Source organism: Leptodactylus fuscus, chromosome 7, assembly GCF_031893055.1.
Source record: "Leptodactylus fuscus isolate aLepFus1 chromosome 7, aLepFus1.hap2, whole genome shotgun sequence".
Lineage (NCBI taxonomy): Eukaryota > Metazoa > Chordata > Amphibia > Anura > Leptodactylidae > Leptodactylus > Leptodactylus fuscus.
This window is the reverse complement of record NC_134271.1, coordinates 93,971,670-93,998,078: the sequence shown is the minus strand read 5'-3', so window position 1 is coordinate 93,998,078 and position 26,409 is coordinate 93,971,670. Positions and strand designations below refer to the sequence as shown.

General features: G+C 43.3%; 1 protein-coding gene across 1 annotated transcript in view; it reads left to right on the top strand.

Moving 5' to 3' along the window:
- The window catches only part of LOC142214473 (prostaglandin D2 receptor-like), a 48,560-nt gene extending 33,110 nt beyond the window's left edge, over nt 1-15,450 (top strand). The window contains exon 2 of the mRNA XM_075283419.1: nt 15,121-15,450. Coding sequence (XP_075139520.1) covers nt 15,121-15,450 — 330 coding nt within the window. The remainder of the gene's footprint in view (nt 1-15,120) is intronic.
- Nucleotides 15,451-26,409: the final 10,959 nt, after the last annotated feature.

Below are 26,409 nucleotides of genomic sequence, written 5' to 3'. Positions count from 1 at the left end.
CATTCAGGCTGCAAACTAACAACACAGCCCACGCACCCAAGTACGCACTGCCATCATGAATGACTTTTACTAGGCTCATTAGAAACCTCACTCACATACCCTGTTTCCCTGAAAATAAGTCACCCCCCGAAAGTAAGACATAGCAGAGGATTTATTGAATTGCCTAATATAAGGCACCCCCTGAAAATAAGACATAGTAAAGTTTTTATACCTCCCAACTTTTGAAGCACCGAAAGAGGGACAAAATGTGCTGCGCGCGCCGCAGCAAATTTAGCCCCACCCACTTTTGTGTTGACTCCGCCCATTCTCATTAATTTTTCATGTGCCTGCACACAGTATAATCCTCCTACAGTCACCCGTAAATTATATGTCCCCCCTCTATCTCTCCCCCAGTTTCATATACACCCTTCATCTGCCCCCAGTTTCATGTCCCCTCCATCTCTTCCCCAGATTCATGTCCCCCCCTTCTTCCCCCCAGATTCATGTCCCCCCCATTTCTTCCCCCCAGATTCATGTCCCCCATCTCTGCCCCCAGTTTCATGTCCCCCATCTCTACCCCCAGATTCATGTCCCCTCCATCTCTGCCCCCAGATTCATGTCTCCCTATTTCTGCCCCCCAGATTCATGTCCCCCCATCTCTACCCCCAGATTCACGTCCCCTCCATCTCTGCCCCCAGTTTCATGTCCCCTATCTCTGCCCCAGATTCATGTCCCCCTATCTCTGCCCCCAGATTCACGTCCCCCCATCTCTGCCCCCAGATTCACGTCCCCCCATCTCTGCCCCCAGATTCACGTCCCTTCATCTCTGCCCCCAGATTCATGTCCCCTCCATCTCTGCCCCCAGATTCATGTCCCCCATCTCTGCCCCCAGATTCATGTCTCCACATCTCTGCCCCCAGATTCATGTCCCTCCATCTCTGCCCCCAGTTTCACGTTCCACCTCAGTGTGTACACATTACATTCTCCTCACTCCCCCGCCGCTCTCTCTGCGCCTCTCTCTCTGTCTCGCACACAGTTGTAGGCGTGATGTGACGTCATCACATCGCGTCTACACAGCCAGTAGCCGGCGTGCAGCGGCGAAGCAAGGAGCTGAGCTGTGACAGCTCCTTGCTTCAGCCGCGTATGTCCTCCGGACGCAGATCTGAGTTGCAATCGGGACGTACCTGCCACCAACCGGGATCACGGGACACGTCACCGAAATCTTGAATGTCCAGCGGAAATCAGGACGGTTGGGAGGTATGAAGTTTTTGTTTGAGAGCATGCCCGTACAGAACACACACATGCAGCTGGGATTCTTTTTTATAACACTGCTGTCGGCCCCTACCTTCACCATCTGTTGCAGAGCAGCTGAATGTAGGAAGCTGCATGACGACTGTCACCTGTGTCACCAATGTTGCCTTCAGCAGCCATGACTTGTAAATTTGCAGACAAAGCATCAAGAGTCCTGTCGCCTGCTGCTATCCCTGTTGTCCCCTACTGTCAGATGGAGAACACAGTCTGCCGTTGTTCCGCCGCTATTATCTTGTACGATGTCCCTGCTCTCTTGTACCATATGAGCGTGCTGTGGTGAATGTATATAATAAATGTGAATTTTTTTCATTGAAAAAAATAAGACATTCTCTGAAAATAAGATGTAGCGCATCTTTGGGAGCAAAAATTAATATAAGACACTGTCCTATTTTCAGGGAAACACGGTATGTACAAGTTTCACGACCAACCAGGTGAAAACACACTTTAGAAAAGTAATGGGTTTATAGAGTATACATAGTTACCATTAAATCAAATGATTTAATACCCAAGGGTATATACAAAAAAGACAAATAACAGTGACATAAAACACAAGAAAATACATAAAAAACTTAGATCAGAGTCCTTTTGTTTCCATGGAACTTAGGGATTCTTAGATGGGCTAGACATGCTAAGGGTAAGTTCAGATGGGTTTTTTTAGACCGGATTCTGAGGCAGAATGCACTTCAGAATCCGGTCCAAAAAACGGCTAGCCGTGACTGGATGCCGGTGCAGTATATACAGTGCGCCGGCTGCCAGTCGCAGCATTCTGCTGTAGATTAGACCTACATGAATGGGCCTAGTCGGGAGGGAGTGTCACGAGGCAGACGTCCACGGCTGAATCAGCCGCGGAATCCGCCTGAAGAAAGGGCATGTCGCTTCGTGAACGGGAACATTGATTTCAATGGGAGGTGGATTTTTGAGCCAGATTTTGATGCGGATTCTGCGTCAAAATCTGGAACAAAAAAACCCCATCTGAACTTACCCTAAGCATGTTGCTGGCCTCCAAAGTGTTACAAAGTTCTCCAAAAATTCACAGCTTTTTGTACTGTGGATTGCCCTGGCTCATGTTTGCCAGGATACCTCTTTCCTACTTATTTATGCTGTGGAAGATGAACTACTTCATTCTCACCTGGTAAACAGCTGCCCCATCTCTGTCTGTCTGGCAAAGTTGAGTACCTACAGATGGCTGAGATCACTTTACAGTTACAGCCTTCCCTCTTTTATGCTTGACAGACCTGATAGTGACAGAGAGTTGTAAGTAGAGACAAGCGAACCTCTCAGGATTAGATTTGGGTTTGTGGTGACTTGGGTCCAAGATTAGTTTTGGGTTGAACAGGTTCCGTATGAACCACACCTTAAAATGGTTTAAAGTATAGTGTAGAATACCATCAGGGCTACTAGAAACCTGTCTATCCAATTTCTAGCTCTCTATATCCAGCACAGCCAAAGTTATGTCAAATGAAAGTGACATTATTATACTATTATTATATAGATTATAATAGGTGGAGGCCCAGGCCAGGTGACAAAAATAAAAAAAACACTCAAATTCACCTTACATCTTTTGGGCCTCCTCGTGGTGTGTGGCGCTCTCTCTCCGCTTCCTTGGTGATGTCATGAGCACGAGGTCTGAGCACGAGATTGAGGTCTGTTAATGGGCCTCAGCCATGAACAGGGGCGAAATGAGTGAGCCCATGTGATTTCTGGTGGTCAATCACAGGCCTCAGTGGTGACCCTAGATGTAAGACTCTCCAGGAGAGTGCCAGATGCTGAGAAAGAGGTAATGGGAGGGGAGTATGAATGTTTTCTTACGTTTGTCACCTCCCCTGGGCCTCCACCTAATCTACTCTGGGGTCTTAAGAGTATCCAGTGTATAATGCAGCGGCCATTTTAGTTCGACCAAGACAAATCTCCACAAACAATTTGCAATACATGGGTTGACCCCGACTTCGTACAATTCGGGTCACCCATCTCTAGTTGCAAAAGCAATAAACCTTACTATAAAACAGCAGGTGTTCTGGTCCTGCAATCACAGGGAAAAAACAGTCTCACCCCTGAGCAGTTCCATACATTACATATACACACACATACCAATATAATATACTGATGATATATGCATGAACTATATAATTCAGTAAGTATATACATAAGCTGAGTTAACAAAGATGTTAATCAGTATCAGTACAGGTAAGGCCTCATTCAGACAATTGGATGCAAATTTTTTAAGCTGCATCCTTAACAAACAGGCAAGTGGGTCAGAAGGCCATCAAAGGCTGACCTTTGCAATATGGACTTAAATAAGGCAAGCTGCTATTTTTTTGCATGGTCCATGTAGAAAAACAGTCCTACACGACAATGGGTCTATGTGCTGACAGCTTCCAATCCTTTGAACATAAAGACAGCAAACGGGCCAAAAATGAAGTCTAATTTGGGTATTTTATGGACACAGTAGCTCTAGATTATAATATGAAATGTAACTCAGGAATCAGTACAGGATAAGTAATGCAATGTATGTACCCAGTGATCCCACCAGCACAATAGTGAGTGCAGCTCTTGAGATTGATACAGTATATAATTCAGTATCAGTATATACAGAATGTTTATTTATGTATTGAATTATTACTTTTTTATTATTAGCTTATTACTTATTATTTACAAATTTACTAATTTTATGCAGATTAAATCTATATTTGATGGGGCTCAAAAGCGAATTTTTGCTTTAATCTTTTCTCTGTCAAACTCTAGCTGACAAATTACTTTGTTAACCAAGTCTACTTGAGACAATCCACAAATCTTAAAGCTAGTGAATTTCTGGAAAGTTTCTTAGGGCTTGTTTATGCTCTCTGTTATATATTTTTGCCAAGAATAGAAATTAATTCCATGAATAACAGAACAAAAAATGTTTCAAATTGTTCCAGAAAAGTTCCATTGTTGTCTGCGTCGATCTACCCCAAGTGCCATGTCTTTAGAGGGTGCCTGTACTGTGCTCATTCTCTATTTTTACTGCACAGAATACGATATCACTGCCAGTACTTTGCCATTTTTGTTTCAGTAGGTTCTACTTGGCCTAGGCTAATGTGATATAGATAGGATTATTTTTCATGGAGAGCAAATACATGGTTATCTGTCCTAGTACTGTATCGAAGCACCATGGGTATGGAGTTTTGCATTGCCTTACGTCAGTAGCCAGGGCACACAACCACCAGCACTCCGTGGTTCATTGCAGTTTTTTTTTTGTGGTACAGTGTTTCAGCTTTCCACTGTATCGGCAAAGCCCAATGTGAATGTGGTCTAAGGCCTCCACTTAATAACCCTCAAGAGAAGCTTTACAAGAATGACAAAGGTCACAAGTCGTGTTAATTGCAGAAACTTAGTGCAATTGGTCTGATATAAAGCGTATAATCTCATCTTGACCCTAATATTCAATTAAAATAGTTTCATAGTCATTCTTGTGTATGCTGGGAAATGCTGGGAAATGCAGAAGACGACTACTGCAGATGTTTCATATCTTTCAAAGGCGTAAACATGTGGAATAAATCTGGATACGCTGACTAATGGCCAGACAGCTAGATGTTGTCACAATTCAGTACATACTACATTCATCCACAGCTCAGCCTAGAGAATGTGACCCTATGTAACTAACTAGATCTTTCACTAAGGAACTGGAAGAGTTTCCTTCATGGGAAATCCATCTGGGTGGAAAAGCAGGTGCAAGTGCATAAGCAATGGGCAGCCAGATTTCTGGCACTTAGGCTCCTTGCAGACAACCGTGGGCGAGATCCGTGTGCTATCCTTGTTTTTCGTGGATAGCACACTGACCCATTCATTTCTATTGGCACATGCACATGACCATATTTTTTATTGATCAGTGTGCGAATCATGATTCCGCACTGCATCGGGTAGAACAGTTCCTATTCTGTTCAGTTTTTGAGGAACGGACTCGCACATAGAAGCCTATGGGAGACTAAAAACATAGGATGGTACACTAATGTGCTCAGTGTGTCATCAGTGTGCCGTTCTTTTTTGCGGACAAGCCAGCAATCTAGTTAGATGTCACCTGTGTTTTTTATGATGGTTTTACAAACTAGGATCACACACTGATGGCACACTGAAGACACTTTGTCATTTTCTGCGGACACACTGAAGACATGCTGAAGAAACTCTGTACGCAAAAACTAAAGTCTAATTACTAATTTGCTGACTGAAAAATACATACGGTCGTCTGCAACTTGCTTTATACAGCAAAGAAACAGAAAGCTGCTGGCTCCATCACTAAGCAAGGACATACAAAATTACATCTGAACAGGGCATGGAGATTGATATAGAGGCAATGAGCAGTGATCAGCAGAACAAATACAACATCATCATGAATCTATCAAACTGCATCCCAATAGATATGGAGTCCAGCGATATCCACTTTTCTTTAAAAAACGCCTTTTATTAAATCATATTTAAAAAGTGCAGACATGCAGGTGACAAAATCAGATGGTACATGGACAAGCTGGAATTATGTGGTTCTATGACAGACCGGGTTGTTCAAGCTGACGCATCTCGAAACTGTTGTTTCTTAGTCATAGCTCAAAAAGTTTAGTTTACCCATTACTGAGGAGTTGGAGGAGGTCCTGAAAGAACTCCCAAATGGTAAGGCTCCAGAACCCAATGGCTTTATTTAGTTCTACTATAAAACCTTCCAGTGTGAACTATTGATAGACCTGGTAGACCTGTTCAATTCTTTTCTCTTGGGCTCCCCCGTCTCTATGCTGCATTCACATATCACCCTGGTCCCAAACCAGGGAAAGATCCTCTGGACTGTTCCAACTATCACCCTGTTAAACACTGATCTGGAACTTTTTACCAAAATTTTGGCCAGTTGCCTGAATGTTTGTCTACCCTCTCTCATCCGCAAAGACCAGGTGGGTTTTGTCCTCTGTCCTCAGAGAAGTGACAACGCCAGAAGGACTGTGGATTTGATCAACAATCACTTTACCCCTACATTGCTGTTGATCTTAGATGCCAAGAAGGCTTTTGACTGTCTTGACTGGTTGTTTATGCTAGTCATCCTGGATAGTTTCTACAGCAAAGATAAAGCTTCCTCACTCCTCCTCAGCCCTTCTTCCCATTTAGAACGAAACAAGACAGGGATGCCCTCTCTCCCCCTTATATTTGCCCATAGCATTGAGCCATTAGCTGCTATGATCTGTGGAGAAACAGACGTGAAGGGGGTGGGAGTCCGTGACAGAGATTTTAAGATATCCCTCTTTGCGGATGACGTGCTCCTTATTCTGGACTCTCGTCACATCACTCTGCCTAATCTTTTGCAGGTGTTCGGCAACTATAGTAGTCTTATGGGGCACAAGATTACCTCTGCTAAGACTTAGGTGCTCCCCAGTAACACTCCCCACAACCTCCTCTCTTTTCTCTGTAGAAATTGTAACTTTTAATGGAGGACCACATCCATCCGTTATCTAGGAATACTCCCACGTATGTGACTTTCTACTCTACAATCAATCTGCGCCTTTTTTAGGCTTAGGGCCCTACTAGATAAATGGAAGACCCTACCTGTCTCCCTACCAGATTGCATCATGGAATTCAAAATGACCCTTATACAGAAACTGCTTAATTATTTTGAAACACTTCCTGTCATAGTCCCTCGTGCAGAACTTAGGAGTCTACAGAAAGCTATTTTCCAACTTATTTGGAATGCTACACGTCACCGCAACCCCCAATCAGGATGTTGATGGGGAGTGGGTGTGGGGGCCTGGTTCTCCCACACTTACTTTATTGTTATTGGGTGACCCACTTGCACTGTATCCCATTCTTTGTAGCATTACCTGCCTACACCAAATGGGTGGAAATTGAGAAGTTGTGGCTTGCACCCATGCATCCTAATGCCTTCTTGGATTTCTGGAGGAAGGTCAAAGCTTTAACAGATGCCCTATTCTTACAGGGGTTCCTTTGGATTAGTGAGTAGTGAGGGACCAACACCTAGCATCCCCACCAATATGCCGTTTGAATCAGCATTGGCGCTCAAGTGCTGGATGTCATCAATATTATAAGCTTCAAAAGAGCTTTGGACTTCTGTGGATCTACTAAATCAAACTTGGGTCACTAAGGGTTTCTATGATTATCTAAGTTCCATTCAACAGATCCACAAAGGGTGAGGTAATGGGAACGTGAGATTTGTTCAAAAACAGGGTATGCGGTAATGACTCAGTAAATACTTCACAAATGCAGAATCTGATTAATGTTTAATGAAGTGGAAGAACAGATGACACGGGCTTGAAGTTTATTGTTATCCCAACTTTATGAACGTACTGTGTAAACATTAACAAATATAAAAAAAATAACATCTAGATCGAAAACATGTCGAGGTATCAAATATAATTTCACTCGGAGGGATCAGTCAGCAAGCAAAATGAAATTTACAATGTGTACAGAAGGTGATTGTAGGAAAGATAAGTTACACAACAGGGAGCTGGCACCAAGTCCAGGATCATACTGGATTAGATTATAAACTAAGATTCTTATTAAATGAAACATGTTCAAATGTCAGAATTTCAGCCTCTTTTAACAATTTTTAGATAGCAGGCAAAATCTGAATACCATGAAATGTCACTATATAAAAACTCCTGCAGCACTCTACATTACCACTAGGTGGAGGAGAGAGCATCTTAGAGTTTCCTACAATTATTGTATCTGCTAAAGTGACTTTCTGCTAAAATACAAACTTTTGGTACTGTGATAGCCAGTTAAAACGTCTTATTGCTCACAATAAGGAAAACAAAATAGCAGTCGTGAAGTCATGATAGTTTTTCATGGCTAAATAAAATAAAAATGTGAAAAAGCAATCCTTTTCAAGCCTACTCGGGTCTCTTCATTAGGAATGCTATAAGAAAGTATCTAAAGAAACACAAATTCATACACACAAAAAACTAAGAAGTATTGTAATAAGAACAGAATATGGAGAGTTTGGAGAGCGAGAACACACTTACGGTCAGGATAAGCAGTGTGAAAGTTTTATGGTCTCTAAACTTACATTAGTTCAGAGAGGCAGTGGGGTCACCAGCTATGTGATCTAAAATCAGCTGCTGGATATTGTAGTCCCTAAAGTGCCACAGGTTCCACATTATTCATCGCGTATAAGACAAAAGAAATGTGATATTATAAGCTTGACTCAATGCGGGAGATTTATCAATGCATCCAAAAAGAGAAAGAAAAAGCACATGGAAGGTGCTCAACCCAGTTATGTATCAAAAGTATAACAAATCTTTATTGGACAAAAAAATGTATTTAAAAACAATTAATAGAAAACCAGACAGTGGAATCTAGAAAATGGCAGGAAAGGAATGTAATAGTTAGTGAGGTCTATTCAAATCTGTATATGCACACTGCAATAGCCATCTGTGAAATATAAGAACAGAAAAACAATGAAGAGAATATATTGATACAGGTTACCATGTGATTTGTAATCAATAGATAGAAATATAAAAAGAGAAAAACATGGCCCGCACATCCCAACCTTATACATTGATCTAGTGCTTCTCAGCAAATTTTACAATACCGAACATGAGGTTCTTAGTATACATATTGATCAATGTGCATAAGCCCACTAGCTTCCTTCACCATTTTTTTTTGCCTTGGTACCAGCACTCCCCCCATTTTGCCAAGGTGTTTTTAAATAGCAGGAGACTGCAAAAAGGGACCCACCTACTAGCTCTCAGTCCTCTGACTGGGGCAATATGGTAAGGTGAATTTTTGAGATCTGTTGACAAGGTGTGGTGCTGCGTGGTGTCTGCTGCTCCTGTGGCGCTGTTCCCGTGAGGCGGCGCGGCCCAGAGCCTGGGGGGCAAGGGTGTTGCCGGACCACTAGGTCGCTCGCCCTGCGGGCGCTGTGTTGCAGTTGTGGCGGTCGCTGTGCAGCGCCGCAACCAGTAGAGTAGGGACCCACCATAAAGAGGTCGCCATGAAGTGGCTAGTGAGCTTATGCACATTGATCAATATGTATACTAAGAACCTCATGTTCGGTATTGTAAAATTTGCTGAGAATCACTAGATCATTCTGATTGTAAAAACACGTTCAGAATGAGCGCATAAAAAGCAGCTCCCATTGACTTGAATGGGAGCCGGTATTACGCGCGTATCACATTGAAAGCAATAGGGAAAAGGCCTCCCATTAATTTCAATGGGGAGCGCACGTATGCCAGCTCCCATTCAAGTCAATGGGAGCTGCTTTTTACGCGCTCATTCTGAACGTGTTTTTATGATCAGAATGAGCGCAGCGTTACATCGTGTGAAGGCTCCCTAAGGTTGGGATGTGCGGGCCATGTTTTTCTCTTTTTGTACACATAAGATATAAATATAACATGTGAATGACAGGTCATACAACAGAAATAATGTAAAACATGATATAACTCATTATAGAAAAGACCTACATACTATAAATGTCACTAAATATAATAATGCATACCATGACTTTTGGATATGGGATGTCCCTCACTCCTTCCCTAAAACCACCCAAACTATGGTAAATATTGACTTTGGAATAAATGCACAAAACACTTTATTTTGGGTGTCAAAATGGCCACAGCTTTATTAAACTCACAGAAGTAAAATAATGACAGAAGGAGTCAGGTGAAGTGCTAGACAATTGGGATTCACGAATACTGTGAGATCCCCAGCTGTCTGACATACAGCACCCGGCCAGACAGCACTAAATAAATAAAGAGGGCGGCACGCTCCGGCTTGCAATTCTAGCAGAGCCAGTACATTTTTAAGGGTACCAACGACCCTGTGCTTAACCTCTGTGCCCGCCCATGGATGATGTTACTATTACGACATCCTTCGTCCTGTTCACCACCATGAGGTTTAACCTCCTCTATTAGTTAAAATAAGTCCACAATAATTTGCCTGCAACTTCCACCTGATTCCTCAACCGCAAAAGTAAAGCTGTGACACTTTACCAATGGACCATGTGGCACGTAACACTTTATTACACACGACTGACTAAACATGGAAAACTCCCAACTCACAAAGAGTCATCCTACAGCACTCAGGAGAGGAAAAAAACCCTGTGGAGGGAACCTCTAGGGAGCCATGGCTGGAGGACGGCCCTTCCCTTGGGCTTAGAAGGATAATGCCCAACAATAACTCATCAAAGTCATCTCATAATTGAATATATAGAGCGAGATACACAATTACAGTAACAAAGCAATGATTCAATAATACATTATACAGGAAAATGTGAAAAAAGCAAGTGTAACATAGTGATTAAAAGAGGGCGGGCGGGAAATGCTTCATCCAGGTCTTGTGATGAGAAAGAGGATGAAGATGGAGGAGACAGGAAGTGACATCTATTCCTAACTCCTCCCTCCCTACAGTAACACACTAAGCACTATATACTAAAGCTGAATATACACAGATATATACTCCGAAACCTGAATATACACAGATATATACTCCTAAAGCTGAATATACACAGATATATACTCCTAAAGCTGAATATACACTGATATATACTCCTAAAGCTGAATATACACTGATATATACTCCTAAAGCAGAATATACACAGATATATACTCCTAAAACTGAATATATACAGATATATACTCCTAAAGCAGAATATACACAGATATATACTCCTAAAGCTGAATATACACCGATATATACTCCTAAAGCAGAATATACACAAATATATACTCCTAAAGCTGAATATACACAGATATATTCTTAAAGCTGAACCAGTCTGTATAAATCTACACAACTACTGCATGAAGAAGAAACTGCAGGAGTTATTGGTTCCCCCATCTCAAAACCATGTCCCCCTTTGCTGATGGCTCCGGGGGTGTCTAATGATAGATCCACCACCATCACCCATGCGCATCGCCTGCTAAACAGGCTTCCTTCAGGGGATAATTCCTCAGGGGATAATAATGCCTACCAAATGATAGATCCATCGCTATCACCCACGCATATTGTCTGCTAAACAGGCTTCCTCAGGGGATTTGAGGAACCTGTTTAGCAGGCACTACACGTCAGCGATGGCGGTGGAGCGATCATTTGGTAGGCATTATTATCCCCTGAGGAATTATCCTCTGAAGGAAGGAAGGAAGGAGGCGATGTGCATGGGTGATGGCGGTGGATCTATAGGTAGGCATTATCTTTAGTGACAATTATAGTATGTAGGTCTTATATGCATGGTTCAGCTAGTGTCTAAAATCTTATAACGGACAATAGCTACAGACACTGCTGACAGTCACCAACGGTAGTGTTAACGCCCCTAACTATTGATTGAATTCCTTTTGCTTTTTCTGAACTGTGTTAACTAAGCCTATGGCCTATGATGAAGTGAGATGATTCTCTGATCTATCTGCATGTCCACCATTTACAGCAACTAAACGGTGATCACAAGTGTACAAGCTTTTATTCTCCATATGAAACCAGCACTGTAAGGTTCACCTACCACTGTCTATTGGCCAAAAAGCTATCAGGTGTTCCTAAAAAGTCACAATGGCTCAAAAGATAGTGTGTGAGTCATTGCACAAATGTCTCCTCTATATTTCCGTATCCGCCTCAAAATCCTGGCCAAAACAACGGCTCCCAGGAGTTTTTTCTGGGAGCCGGCTTGTTCCGGCTCCCGGAAAAAGAAGCGAGGTGCCCATTCATTGGGCCTAATCCAGAAGAGAGTGCGCGACTGGAGTGTACCGGCTTTCAGTCGCGGCTACCCGGCTTTTGGACCAGAACCTGAGCCTCTGCCTCAGGTTCCAGGCCAAAAGACCTCACCTGAACTTACCCTTAGAAGTGGGTAGTGGGAGTGGAACTCTGCAGACAGAAGCAGGTGGGTATTTTTTCATCTTCATTTCCAGGCCCCTGATATCATGGTTGTACTATCTGCACTGCCCTGTTAGAAGCACAGTTGTGGGTCTTTCCTATTTATTGCGTGTTTCAGCCTCTAGCCCCCTCCCTCTGCTCACAGTGCTCGTCCATAGACGAGTATTATCAGGAGCGGGAGGGGGGAGTTCCTCCCCGCTCCACAGTACAGCGCGATAGGCGCTGCTGGGCAGAAGGGCGTCCCTGGCTAAGTGTCAGAATCGCCCTTCTGACTGTAAAGCGTTACGGTACCGGGACCGATAGCGCTTTACCCGGGGCACAGATCGGGAAAGCCGACAGTGCGCTGAATTCAGCGCACTTTCAGCTTTCCAGCAGTATATAGAACTGCCTGTGCCCAATCTGATGAAAGGTCCTCTTTAACATAGAATATTTATTTCATAAATTCATAACAGTCATGAAGCCATGCCATTTACCAGGATAAAAAGTAGCCTATGTGTTAATCCAGGTTGCAAACTATGTGCCAAATTTCATCCAAATCCCGTGCAGCTGTTTTTGTGTGACTGGGTAACAAACATACAAACTTTCACATGTATAATATTAGTACAATAGGATTATTTTGTTACATTTACTATGTGGAGAGGCCACTACATTATCCAGAAGAGGGACACTCTTAACTAGCCTCTAGTGTTTTGCCACAGTGACACTACCTGGGTATAAGAAGATAGATGTTCCCTAAAATAATTAAAATATAATCTATCTCAGTGATAATGCAGTAATAAGATCATTTATGTGTGATAATGCACCTCTAAATAATACTGAGACTGGGGTGCACATCCCAAGATCATACACACACTATGCATAAGCTACTGGATAAAGATGTCGCTGTCCAGCATCCTTCAGAAATTGTTTTTAAATATATCTGAGGAAGAATCCGAGAGCTTTGAAAGTTTGTAATCTGTCATCGTTATTAGTTAGCTATTAAAAAAAAGGTATCAACTACTGAAGACTTCCAAGTTTTTTGTTTTTTTAAGCTACTGGAGTAATATGGTAATAAAACAGTACTGATAAATCGTTAAATAACCACTAGAGGTCAGTGTAATCATGTGAAATGTACAGTATAATCGGTTTGCTCTCTGGGTCTCTAGTATCTAGACTGCTGGTTTTCAACCTGTGGCTTTCCAGCGGTTACAAAATTACAACTTCAGCAGGCAGGCCCTAACAGCTGGTAATGAGGTTAGTGCACTTTGATTTGCACTGTAATATCCCATAACATTTGTTCCTATTACAGGGCACCTAAATAATTCCTTAGCCTTACTTGTATCCCTATAAACAGACTGCAAGTGCTGGAGGCTGTGATGATACTACAGCAGGTATTCAGTTCTTTTTTCTGTGCCCTGAGCCAATTAGATAGCTCCTTCTGCAGCTACATACCCTCCCCCCCCCATCCTCTAGTTAGCGGTTTGTTTTTTCAGCCGAAACAAACCATGTGAATGCAGTCCCTTCAGTGACGTAACTACCGGGGTAGCAGCTGCCACAGGGCCCGGGGACATTAGGGGCTCGGCGACAGCCGCCACCAATGCGTTTTTTTCCCCCCGTTACCGGCTGGAGTTACTCCAGCCGGTAATGGGCCCTATTTACTTACCGATCCTGGCAGTGGCCGGGATCGGTAAGTGACGCCGCGGCCCCACAGACATAATGTATAATGATCGGAGGTCCAGGAAAGGTAAGTGAACATAAAAAACCATGTTACTTACCTTTCCACGCTCCGGACAGGTTCGGGCCTACTTCTGGACGCTCCCCGACGTCACATGACCAGAGTTGCAGGGCCCAATCATGTGACATCCTGGACGTCATTAAAGGGGTTGGCCACTTTCAGACCAATATTGACAAACAAATGTACAATAAAAAGATATACAATTTTCCAATATACTTTCTTTATCAATTCCTCACGGTTTTCTAGATCTCTGCTTGCTGTCACTCATTCTGTTACTTCTAGAGGATAAAACTCTGACCATGGTCATGTGATTTACGGTCCATGGTCATGTGATGAGTACACAGGTGCCGCTCGTTACAGTCACAGCACAGTAATCAGACATCTGCCTGGTAATCAGCTGTGCACCTGTGTGCTCATCACATGACCATGGACCGTAAATCACATGACCATGGTCAGAGTTTTATCTTCCAGAAGTAACAGAATGAGTGACAGCAAGCAGAGATCTAGAAAACCGTGAGGAATTGATAAAGAAAGTATATTGGAAAATTGTATATCTTTTTATTGTACATTTGTTTATTAATATTGGTCTGAAAGTGGCCAACCCCTTTAAAGAAGGCCGACAACACCAAGGACTGCAGGGGAGCCAGAGATAGGTAAGTAAACAGTGGTTATTTTTATGTTTTTATCCCTCCTGGGTCTCCGATTATTATACTTTGAGGTCTGAAAAGACCCCAGACTATAATAATTGTTCATGGGCGTCCACAATGGAGCATAATATTGTGTGCAGGGGCCACTATGGGGTATAATACTGTGTGCAGGGGACACTATGGGGTATAATACTGTGTGCAGGGGACACTATGGGGTATAATACTGTGTGCAGGGGCCACTATGGGGTATAATACTGTGTGCAGGGGACACTATGGGGTATAATACTGTGTGCAGGGGACACTATGGGGTATAATACTGTGTGCAGGGGCCACTATGGGATATAATAGTGTGTACAGGGACCACTATGGGGCATAATAGAGTGCGCAGGAATGTGGGGGGGGAGGGGGTCAGTCGGGGTCTTCAGCGGGCGTCGGTCGGCAGGGGGGGGGGCCCATGTGAAAAGTTTGCCACAGGGTTCCACCGGTCCTAGTTAAGCCACTGAGTCCCTTGTTGTGTTACAGTAGAAGTTGTTTTGGGGGGCTTTTCATATTTTTTCACTTGCACTTGAATGACCCTGGTCATCTGCTTCACGGTATTATTATCAGTCTTTATGACCCTCTCTCTTTCTTTATTTCTTTTCACAGGGACGTGTCTACGTAGGACTATTCACAGTTGAAGCCAATGAATATTATGACCTTATAGTCCTCAGGCTCTTTTCCTCCAATTCTATAGTGAGCCCCTGGGTATTCATCATTTTCCGCACTTCAAAATTTCACATGCACATGAACCGACTATGCTGCCAAGCCAACATGAAGAAACAACCAAAACCACAATTAGTGGAAGAACGTCCCCAAATCAGCGGAAGATTATGTCCGGATTTTTCTTCCCATTGTTTTCAATGGGAGGCAGAGAAGGCAACAGGATGTGGAAAAAATCAGCATCCCTCTGAATTTTGCCGCGGTGGCCGCAGCTGAAACTCCCCGCTTCTTCAGCCCATTCTGCTAGGCCAAATCAATGCTGATGCCCTGTACCGGCATTCTGCCGAGGGGATTTGGCAGCTGGAAAATGAAGAGGGATCTGAGGAGGATGTCCGCCTTGAATTCTTCTTCATTTATTGATTAGTGACCACCCCCTTAAATGGTCACTGGCATTGCAACAAACTTTGCATAAATCAATAGTACAGGCAAAAATAGGAAGTTTTGTTATATGTCTTGAAGAGAAATGCTTCTTTCTCATCTCTTCTGGTTTTTTTCCTGCTCCACTTTATCTGCTAAACTAATTTTCACTCTATGTCTAGTGATGGACTCCTTGTCACATATATCACATTGCACATGTCTTTGGGAGTCTATTGAGAGGGAAAGGGGAAAAACCAGGAAGATCTGATGGGGAAAGATGGAGAGACACAGTCTTAGGCTGATACTGGAACTAAATAGGAAGTTTCTATTACATCTCAGGTACTTTATTCAAATAAATAGTAAGCACTTCTCTACATATGTTCTGCATATGATTTTGGTGCTGTTTCTAAGCTAAAGAGAAAGGTAGGGAGTAGTGTTGGAGTGAACTATGCAAAATTTGTTTCTCTGAGTATTCATGGGTTCCCGAACAATTATGTTTCACTGCAGTTTATATTATTGTACTCTGAGGTCCCTTCAGACCCCAGACTATAATAAGCAGAGGCTCAGGAGAAGTAAACATAGCAAACCGTCACTGTACTTACCTCTCCTGGACTCCATATGACACTCAGATACAAGCTTCATTACATCAGCGTGCCACATGTAATCAGGTACCCACCGGGGTCACTGACATCATTCTGGAGGCTGGAATAGTGCCAGAGAAGACGTAAAGGGACTGCCAGACACTATGATGTAGCCCAGAAGTGGTGAGGAAGACTGTTTGTTATATTTACTCACCTACCCTCGGCCTCCGTTTACTATAATCTGGTCCCTAAGTGGTTAGTGAATGGCACCTCCAAAAATTTGGTGTTCAGCTAGACCCTAAATTGTTGGAAACCTCGTAACAAAGCAATTCATCCTTTACTCACTGTGTGCAATAAGTGCTGCTCTAACGTCTATATCCAAAAGCTCAGTGGAAACTGCAAACTACAGGTAGAGCCTGCAGAGGCAACAAAAAAAGCCACTGGCAGCTTATCCTGAAATGTCATCTGAAATTACAAGCACACTTTAAGGTTAAGGCCCCACATAACATGCCACAGCCAAAAAGCTTTGTGCAAAAAACTGTGGCGGAAACCAAAGCGCTTTACACAGAAAGTCTGCAGAGTTTTCTTCTGCAGAGTTTCTGTTTCAGTTATACCAGTGTTTCCGTATGTATAATTGACATGCTGCGATTTACAAATACGCAACTGTTTTTGAAATCGCAGCATTTCCATTGTCTGCTGCAAATGTTTTTCTGTAATTTGTGGATGGTATTAATCAGAAGGTACTGTAAAATTCCCCTGCGTTTCCGCCGCAGCAAAGTCGCAACGTGTATGCTGCTGAATATATATAGGTATGATGTGAAAACACCTTTAGTTAAATTCCTTTAATCCAGCATCCAATAATTTGTAATGTACTTCTAGAACAGAACTGTAATATAATGTGGAGGCAGATACACATAGACACTGGTTACATATTATGGGGTCCTGTGCTCTGATGCACATGACTGTATTATGGATCTGGGTTGTACCAGTTTGCAATATGGTACCCAAAAAAGTGCTATCAGCTCATGCTATACCTTGTTTGGGAGGCACAATATAGCATTATAGAAAGGGCCTACAACTGTAATAAAGAACATTAGAGACTCAATGTGCCACCAATTCCAAGCCAACTGAAAACCCATACAAAAGCAACAAAGAATTTGTGAACTTACTCGACTTATTATGGAGGCTTAACCTTTAAATGTTCTGAGAAACACAATTACGCCTTAAAGTGATGTCTGTGCCTATCTAGTGGGTCATTTACAGTGGTGATACTGTAAGAGTCTCATATTATAACACAACTCAGCAGGCATTTGCATTGACTGTAGACAACAGCTATTGGCACTTCCTTGAGTTAGTGTTTATGCCCAAAGTGATTTACACATTAGACCAGCGGTTCTCAACCTGTGGGTCGCGACCCCGGCGGGGGTCGAACGATCAAAACACAGGGGTCGCCTAAAGCCATCGGAAAATGCATATTTCCGATGGCTTTAGCAGCTGAGAAGCCGCGCTACTGTCCACAGCAGGGAAGATCCTAGTAGGCTGAAGGACCTGAAATGATGTCACGACCATGTGATCGGACTCTGTGGGCGGAGCTATTCAGTACAGTGCCGAGTTACACAGGAAGAGCCAGCTGCAGTGAATGGAGACTGGAAGGTAAGATGGAGAGTGTGTGTGTGAGGGGGGGGAGGAGGAGGTGCAGGCTGTGTGTGAGCAAGATGGGGAGGGGGGGGTGTTCAGGCTGTATGTGAGCATAATAGTGGGGTTCAGGCTGTGTGTGAGCATGATAGTGGGGTTCAGGTTGTGTATGTGAGCATAATAGTGGGGTTCAGGCTGTGTGTGAGTATGATAGTGGGGTTCAGGCTGTGTGTGAGTATGATAGTGGGGTTCAGGCTGTGTGTGAGCATGATAGTGGGGTTCAGGCTGTGTGTGAGCATGATAGTGGGGTTCAGGCTGTGTGTGAGTATGATAGTGGGGTTCAGGCTGTGTGTGAGCATGATAGTGGGGTTCAGGCTGTGTGTGAGCATGATAGTGGGGTTCAGACTGTGTATGTGAGCATGATAGTGGGGTTCAGGCTGTGTGTGAGCATGATAGTGGGGTTCAGGCTGTGTGAGCATAATGAGGGGTTCAGGCTGTATGTGAGCATGATAGGGGGGTACAGGCTGTGTACGAGCATAATAGTGGGGTTCAGACTGTGTGTGAGAATGATAGAGGGGTTCAGTCTGTGTGTGAGCAAGATGGGCAGTGTTTCAGAATACATAATGCATATCAGGTATTTAAATTCCGAATCATAATTGTAGCAAAATTAAGGCCCATTTACACGGGCACAGAGGGGGCAGATTATGCCGCGAAATCCACGTCATAATCCGCCCCCTCACAATGGAGGTCTATTTAGACCGCCAGGCTTGTTTTTTGCGTGAGCGGCATGCTGCCGCTCACGGGAAAAAAAAAGCGGGCTGCCCTTCAGGCGGATTCCGCTTCTCGGTGAGCCATGGCGTCCGCCTGGCGTACGCAACCTCCGAAGTCGGCCCGTTAATTTGAGCCGACTCCGGGGGGAAGCCGTGACAGTCGTGGCAAGCGTGTTTTGACCCGAGAGTGATTGCGGCGCCCTGCGTCACTCTTAGTGCCTAAATCCGCTATTAATCCGCTATACCACCCCCTGTGTGAACTAGCCTTTACAGTTATAAAGTAGCGACCAAAATTATTTTTTGGTTTGGGGTCACCGCAACATGAGGAACTGTATTGCGGGGTCACGGCATTAGAAAGGTTGAGAACCACTGCATTAGACCAAGCTTGATAGGGAAAGTAATTATCAAGACCTTTGGATCCAAGAAAAGTCTCTGGCTGCTTTCCTGAGCTGTATTTTAGACGTAATTGGAAAAAAAGTAGTATTTTCCAAATGTTCTAAATGACGCACCAATAATTCCCTGGACTCGATCTGGGCTGCTCCTATTATATGTTGATTTTTGTGTGAGAGTCAAATGAGATCCCCTGCATACCCTACCTTAGGCTTGCTAAGCAGAGAGCACGTTTATATATATCAGAGACACACAGTCAGCACCAGGCAACTCTGGGTAAAAGGCAGAGCTTACTTGGCTTTGTGTGCCAGTGACAATCACGGTAAACATGCTCTATGTTTACTAAGCCTAAAAGTAGGGATTGAAGGAACTTGCTTTGATGGTCACTTACAGATCAACATACACCTGGAGCAGCCCTAGGCAGTACAATAGAGCAGTAATCTTTCATCAAAGAATTATTCCCACACAGGTGAGGCCCTCTCCATTCACTTATATGGAGTTCTATGAGCAGCTGGCCATACTTACCATACTTAGGACCCACATTAGTTAGACATTTGTGGCATATTCAGTGAATATACTGTAAATATCCAAGATGGGAATACCCCTTTAATTTCCCCTCACCACTTATGATAATGAGGCGACTCTTGGGACCCTTTCCCAGTCTACACAGCAAAACTAAAGAAAACAGGAAATGTCAGCTGACTCTGTGTTCTCCAGAGACAAAATAGGAATATTTTAGGATTTGAAAAAAAACAAGCTCACACTCTTTCATTGGAAATTGAAGGACAAATACACAGAAAAAAGCACAATATAATAAGTATGAAGTGAAATATTCAGGCATTTATACAGAGGAGAGTGGAATTATACAAGAGGAACTATATATTGTTAAGGAGTGAGTAAATATGACAAGCTTCTAATTTTAGATTTTCACACACTGTAAAAAGAATGTGAGGCAAGCATTTTCTAATCCCAGTCACTGACCACAACGTGATTAATACAAGATCACAGATATCTTGAAGAAGAACTGTGAAACACCCAGTTCCATATGAAAGAAGAAAATGGAACAAGACTTTCAGACTGCAACAAATATAACATGCTATATCGTCCATCACAAAAACTGCCTCTATCAAGACAAGGGAACTTAACTGCATTATAAATGAGCCATATTTTTTAATATTCCAGCCTGGCATCCCTCTGGTCTCCTCCTGCATGCTGCATAAGAAGATAGGAATCTGCTTATAGTATTGAAAGTTAATAGGAGCAACCACCTTCCAATGGCCTTAAATGGGCAACTGGTTTAGTTTATTACCCAGGATTGCCCTGTATAACTGTTGTGTATATATCCTTGTGCATCTTATTGTGCATTTTATAATGTATATGGTACTGAATATGTTAATAATTTGGTGTACTGTATGATGTAACACTGATGTTATTTGTGTTATGCTGCTGAGCCATCATGTCTAGTTTATATAACCTATCTGGATTAAGTGGGACAGTCACATATTTCAGGTATTGTCTGGCATGGTGGGAGATATGTCCTGCTTTCTACTGGAGTTGAATGCAATGGTGAGGCAGGGAGCCATCCACTCCCTGCTCCACCAATCAGCTCTCATTTTTGCTCTCGAGAAACTAGCCAGGGTGATGGAGTGATGTCACTACATCGTGCCTACTGCTCCCTGAACCTTCCTGCTGCTACTATTCTCCTGAAAGTGATACATGCCTTAGGGCGGCTTCACACCTGCGCTCGTGCTCGTTTTAGGCAATCCTGCCGGTTTCCGTCTTCTGCCTGAGAAACTGGACAAGGGACAGAAAACTGGCAGTCAGTTTTCAAACCCATTCACTTGAATGGGTTTTTAAAGTGACCACCTGTGAGTGTTTTGTGCCTGTCCGCGGTGAAACGATTTATTAACCGGACAAAAAGTCCTGCATGTTCGACTTTGTGTCCAGTTAAAAAGAAAAAGGTTTTGCCGTGAACAGGCACAAAATGCTTATGGGTGATCACTTTGCAAGTTTTCTGTCCCCTGTCCAGTTTCTCAGGCAGAAGACGGAAACTGTCAGGATTGCCTAAAGCGGGAACGGGCGCAGGTGTGAATCTACTCTTACATGACTTATCCTAGAGATAAGTCATCAGCATAAAATTCTTAGTCTTCGACAATGTTTGGCAGCCTTCCTCATAGGAGTATTCATAGAGAGACAGCAGTTGCCAACTGAGTAAGACCACCCATTGCACTCCTATGTCCAGAATAAGAAGGGAGTTATAGGAATATATGACAACTGGAAGATTCCTACAAAACTGTAGGCTAATTTGCTCAGCTCTTCCTGCTTTATAACCTGCTCAGACTGCATGTTTAACGTTGCAATAGTATCTCCTATACTCCATCTAGTGGGGGCTGCAGACAGCCAGAATTATATATATTACATTTAGAGACACTGTGCCAGTAAGATAGACCACTTTATAGATATATCAAGAAACGTAAACATATTTAGATTAAGAAACAAAACCATGTTCGAGGTCAGACATTCACTTTAACCCCTTAATGACAGACAGTTCTTCTATGTATTCATTTGAGGTTCATTCACCTTTTTCATTACTTTTTATTTTATTTTTTGGGATGTGAGATTAAAAAATACAGCAATGTTTTTGTTTTGTTTTGTATGTATTCTTCTTACAGTATTCACGGTATGTGTTCAATAACATGATACAAATTGTAAAGCGCTGCGGAATATGTAGGCGCTAGATAAATAAAATGTATTATTATTATGATAACTTTATAGTTCAGGTGAGTTTGGATGCAGGGATACCAATATATATGTAAGGGTTTCTTTTATTATCTTATTTTTAGCACAATAAAAACTATGAATTGGGGGAAATTAGTTTCTCACTTTTTAAAAATATTTTTAACATTTCCTACCCCACCGCCCCACGTGTGAACGAGCCCTTATAGTGCTCCCCCACAGTTAATAACATTACCTGTGCATAGGGCTGTTACTAACTAGTAGGGCACTTTTGCTGTAATAGAGCCCTAGTAGTACCCCACACAGGTAGTAGCCCCCCCCCCCCTTACACACGCAGATAACATTACCCCTGTGGGGGGGCTAAAGATCTCCCTTAATAAAGTATAGCGAAATGTAGAAATGTAATAATTAAATATGCACTTAAGGGTAAGTTAACATGGGGTTTTTTGGTCCAGAAACTGAGGTGGAGGCCGCCTCAGGTTCCGGTCCAAAATACGGGTAGCTAAAATACATCTGTTTTTTAGCGAAGGGACCTCCCACCGCAGATTATGTATTCCACGACAGGAGGGATCCTTAAATCGCAGGGAGAATCAGGTCATCAATTTATCGAATCGCCAGCTATCTGAAGGTGAAATAAATGTGCTCAATAGGGGATCTTCTTATGTCCCTACTACACATTTTGATGCCTTTACATGGGTAAAAGACTTACATTTATTTGTAAGGCGATTAAAATGGAAAAAATTATTTATCCAGCAACAGGCTAGACAGGCACTGGAACTGGAGCTGGATGAAATAGATATGCCACTACATCATGATATGGTCTAATTGGTTCAAGAAAACGCTAGCCATCAACAAGAATGCCGCCAGTAAGTGAAATGGGACCTCTGGATGTTTTCCTCACACTTGTCACAAATCAAATTAGAGAGATCAAACCGGCACTACACAATAATCTGACAAAAGATGAACGTACTGCCTTAGATGCCATCATACATAACCCTGAAATCACTATCAAACCCGCCGATAAGGGGGGAAACATAGTTGTACGAGATACAAACGAGTATGTGCAACTATGTGACAATATACTCAAAGCTAGAGCTGGGTATGCAGTACTACGTGAGAATCCTACCCAGGTATACAGTAGGGAACTTAAGACACTCCTTCTATCCACAAAAGCAAACGACCTGATCTCCCAAGATGAGTTCGAATTCCTGTTACCATCTCATCCACAAATAGCCACATTCTACTTGATTCCAAAAATTCATAAGGGGACCAGTCCACTCAAGGCCAGACCCATTGTGTCCGGAATAAATAGACTTACGCAAAACGCCAGCGTCTATTGCGACCAGATTATGCGCCCATTCGTGGTTAGCCTTCCATCATACGTCCGCGACACCACGGACGTGCTCTTGAAGTTGGAGGGGATCATATGTGAGCCAGGCACAATGCTGGCAAGTATAGATGTGGAGTCATTATACAACAGTATTCCACACAATAAAGGTTGTGAAGCTGTTAAGCATTTTCTCGCAACACGGGGTACTCAATACTCTACCCATACAGATTTGACCATTGATCTCCTCCACTAAGTCCTTAAGCACAAGTTTTTCATGTTTAATAATAAATTCTTCCACCAGCTCAGGGAAGTTGCCATGGGGAACCCATGTGTGTCAGCTTATGCAAACCTTTACCTGGGCTGGTGGGAGAAGTCTGTGGTGTTCGCGGACGAACTGGAGCCACAAATGGGCGCAGCAATAGTTTGGTTTTGCTTTATAGAGGATGTCTTCATCCTTTGGCAGGATACAGCTGAGACCACTTTTACCTTTCTGGACCTGTTAATAACAAAAGGCCCTGATGGCAGACTGTCCACTCGGATACATCGGAAAAAGACCGCGACCAACAGCTTACTCAGGTGGTCAAGCTGGCTCCCCCTTTCCCTTCGTAGAGGGATTCTGAAGGGACAGTACCTCAGAGCCAAAAGAAACTGTTCTGAGGTTACAGAAATCAAAAGGGCAGCAGATGACCTGAGAGAACGATTCCTATCGCGTGAATATCCGGATAGTACTTTAAAACAGGCCTATAGGCATGCTCGAGAACAGGATAGATCCTCCTTATTAGTCCCCAGGACCTGTGATGATGATAGTGCGATAATACGAGTGATTGGCACATTTGACTGTGCAAGCAACCAAATCTGGAACATACTAAAGCAGCACTGGAATATTCTGTGTCTTGACCCAGATGTGGGAAAGATGGTGGGACAGTCACCTAACATCACATACAGAAGGCGACCAAATCTAAAGGACCAGTTGGTGCCAAGTCATGACACCCCTCACAGAGACCCCACGTGGTTGGGTTCCACGGGAGCAGTGGGCACAAGACGCTGTGGAGGGTGCCGAGCGTGCAACTTTGTTGATCAGAGCAAAGAATATTTTAATTATCATCTGAACAAACGATTTCTGGTGAAGTGTCTGGCAACATATAGAACAAAAGGTGTAGTGTATTTACTTACGTGTGTATGCAACAAACAGTATGTTGGCAAAACCAGTAGGGAACTAAGACGTAGGATGTTGGAGCACGTGGGGGACATTAATAGGGGGGTTGATACCCCAATATCAAACCATGTGAACAGTTGCCATGAGGGTGAACCCAGTAGCATCAAATTTATGGTACTGGAGATAGTGAAACACCCATACGAGGAGGTAACTTTGAGAAAAAGATTCTACAACGTGAATGCAGATGGATATTCTGTTTGAACACCCTGAAGCCAGCAGGCTTAAATGAGGAAATATCTTTCCATCCATTCTTAATGTAGTAATGTCCGCTAAGGCATAAAGTAGCCACATGATGGTGGTATGGGTACAGGGTTTCTCTGAATCCACGTAGCAGGTCTGGCAACTGAGCACAAAGTTAAACATCTATCAGAGATTGACGTCAACACTGTATTATAAAGGCAAATGGGTTTGATTTTTAGTTGTCAATTACATAGGGGCCAATTAGTAGTGCACTAACATTAGTTAGTGCATTAGTGGGTGTCATGGTGATCCAAACACGTATTGAGTCTAATTTAGAATATAAAACGTACAGTGTACCAGGAGATCGAGATCCGCAGTTGAATATGATTCTAACATCTGTAGGAATCAGCGAATTTGGACTCTCGAGTCAAAAGTGGTGGTCCTGCATGTGGAAATTTCATGTTAAGGGAGAACCCTCACATCACTGCAGGACACGATGGCAGCATACACTCGGTGATTTTGGACATCAAATAGCAAGACTACATATAGCTCCGTTAATGCCATTTGTCAAATGTATAGCTCACCCATCTATGCAACAGTATCATAGGACGACAAAACCTATGAACAAGTCTCACTTGCATATGAATAGCGATCTCACTGTGCACACAAGGTAGATAAGTATGTATAAGTGGGGTGTCTTAAGGACTGCAGTCTAGTTGGGTCACTGTACAATCCATTAGTGATAAGTAGTACCACAGCTGGATATTTCTGCACCATATAGAGGCATTCCATTGTGCCGTATTTACATGCTGCGGCACATACATGTGGTATTTGGAAGCGGTGGGAATTCCACTAGTAATGAAATGATGCAGTGAAATTGTGCTAGATCCCCCAAGAGATGCTCCAGAAAACGCGCCCTGATCATCCGTCTGGAAGTCAAATAGACATCTTATACATCTGCCTGTCGGCAGTATCATGATATCCCCCTCCCTTCCTATAACTTACCACCGTATTCTCCTGTCAATATTGTTCGCACCAGGGGACGGACACTTGATATGGAGAGGCGGCACCCAGGTCCGATGAATCAGAATGAGTGGCGGACCTGTGATTGGTCAATCTCTGAGTGACCGCGCTCCTGGATGGGCGGACCCTTCACTCAGCGCTTTGGTACTTTAAGCGCTGCTATAGCGGCCACGCTCTGTGGGGATTCTGGTACCGGATCAGACAGCGGGCAGATGGCACTAGACGGTGGTCGCCTGCTGTCTGTCTAAATCTGTCCTTTATTCTTATCTTTAGCCCCTGATGAGCTAATCACTATTGATATTAGCGAAACGCGTAGGGAAACATGGGCAATACCTGTGGATAGACTTATATTATTACCTTATATTATTTTGGTAGCGCACATTAGGTACTATATTGGTAGAAAGTAGATACGTGGCAGCTAGCCTTAGGGATACTAAGATGTTACAGAGGTAGCTCGCTACGATCTAGTTTGGAGGAGGGAATCACCCGTAGTAAGATATTAGCTAACCCTGATGGAGTGCTGAGAACTAAAATCCTCGTTAGGGAGTTATACGAATGTAACTAATTGAAATGCTTCCCCATGTGTACCTTTAAGCTACATTTATGTACCAGTGTAATCATAGTTTAACCATTGAGGATCCTGTCGTTGGGTAGCGTGATATTGGGGCACTAAGGGACGCTGGCTGAGCAAAGCCTATATTACGGACAAGCTTGCTGATCCCGGTTATTTCTCTCTCCCCCAGGGGGTATTAAGTGGTGGACATGGACACAGCTAGTTATGGGTGCGGTGCTATTTATAGCATGACACTATGACTTGAGGATATTAGTCCAGCAACCACAACCCCAGTATATACATTTAGCGCTGAATATTTAGTTTTAGCTCCTTTAAAGCACGAGGTTACGTACAGGGGTGAACCTTCCCCTTTCGCCGCCCGAGCTAACTGCAGAAAGCCGCCG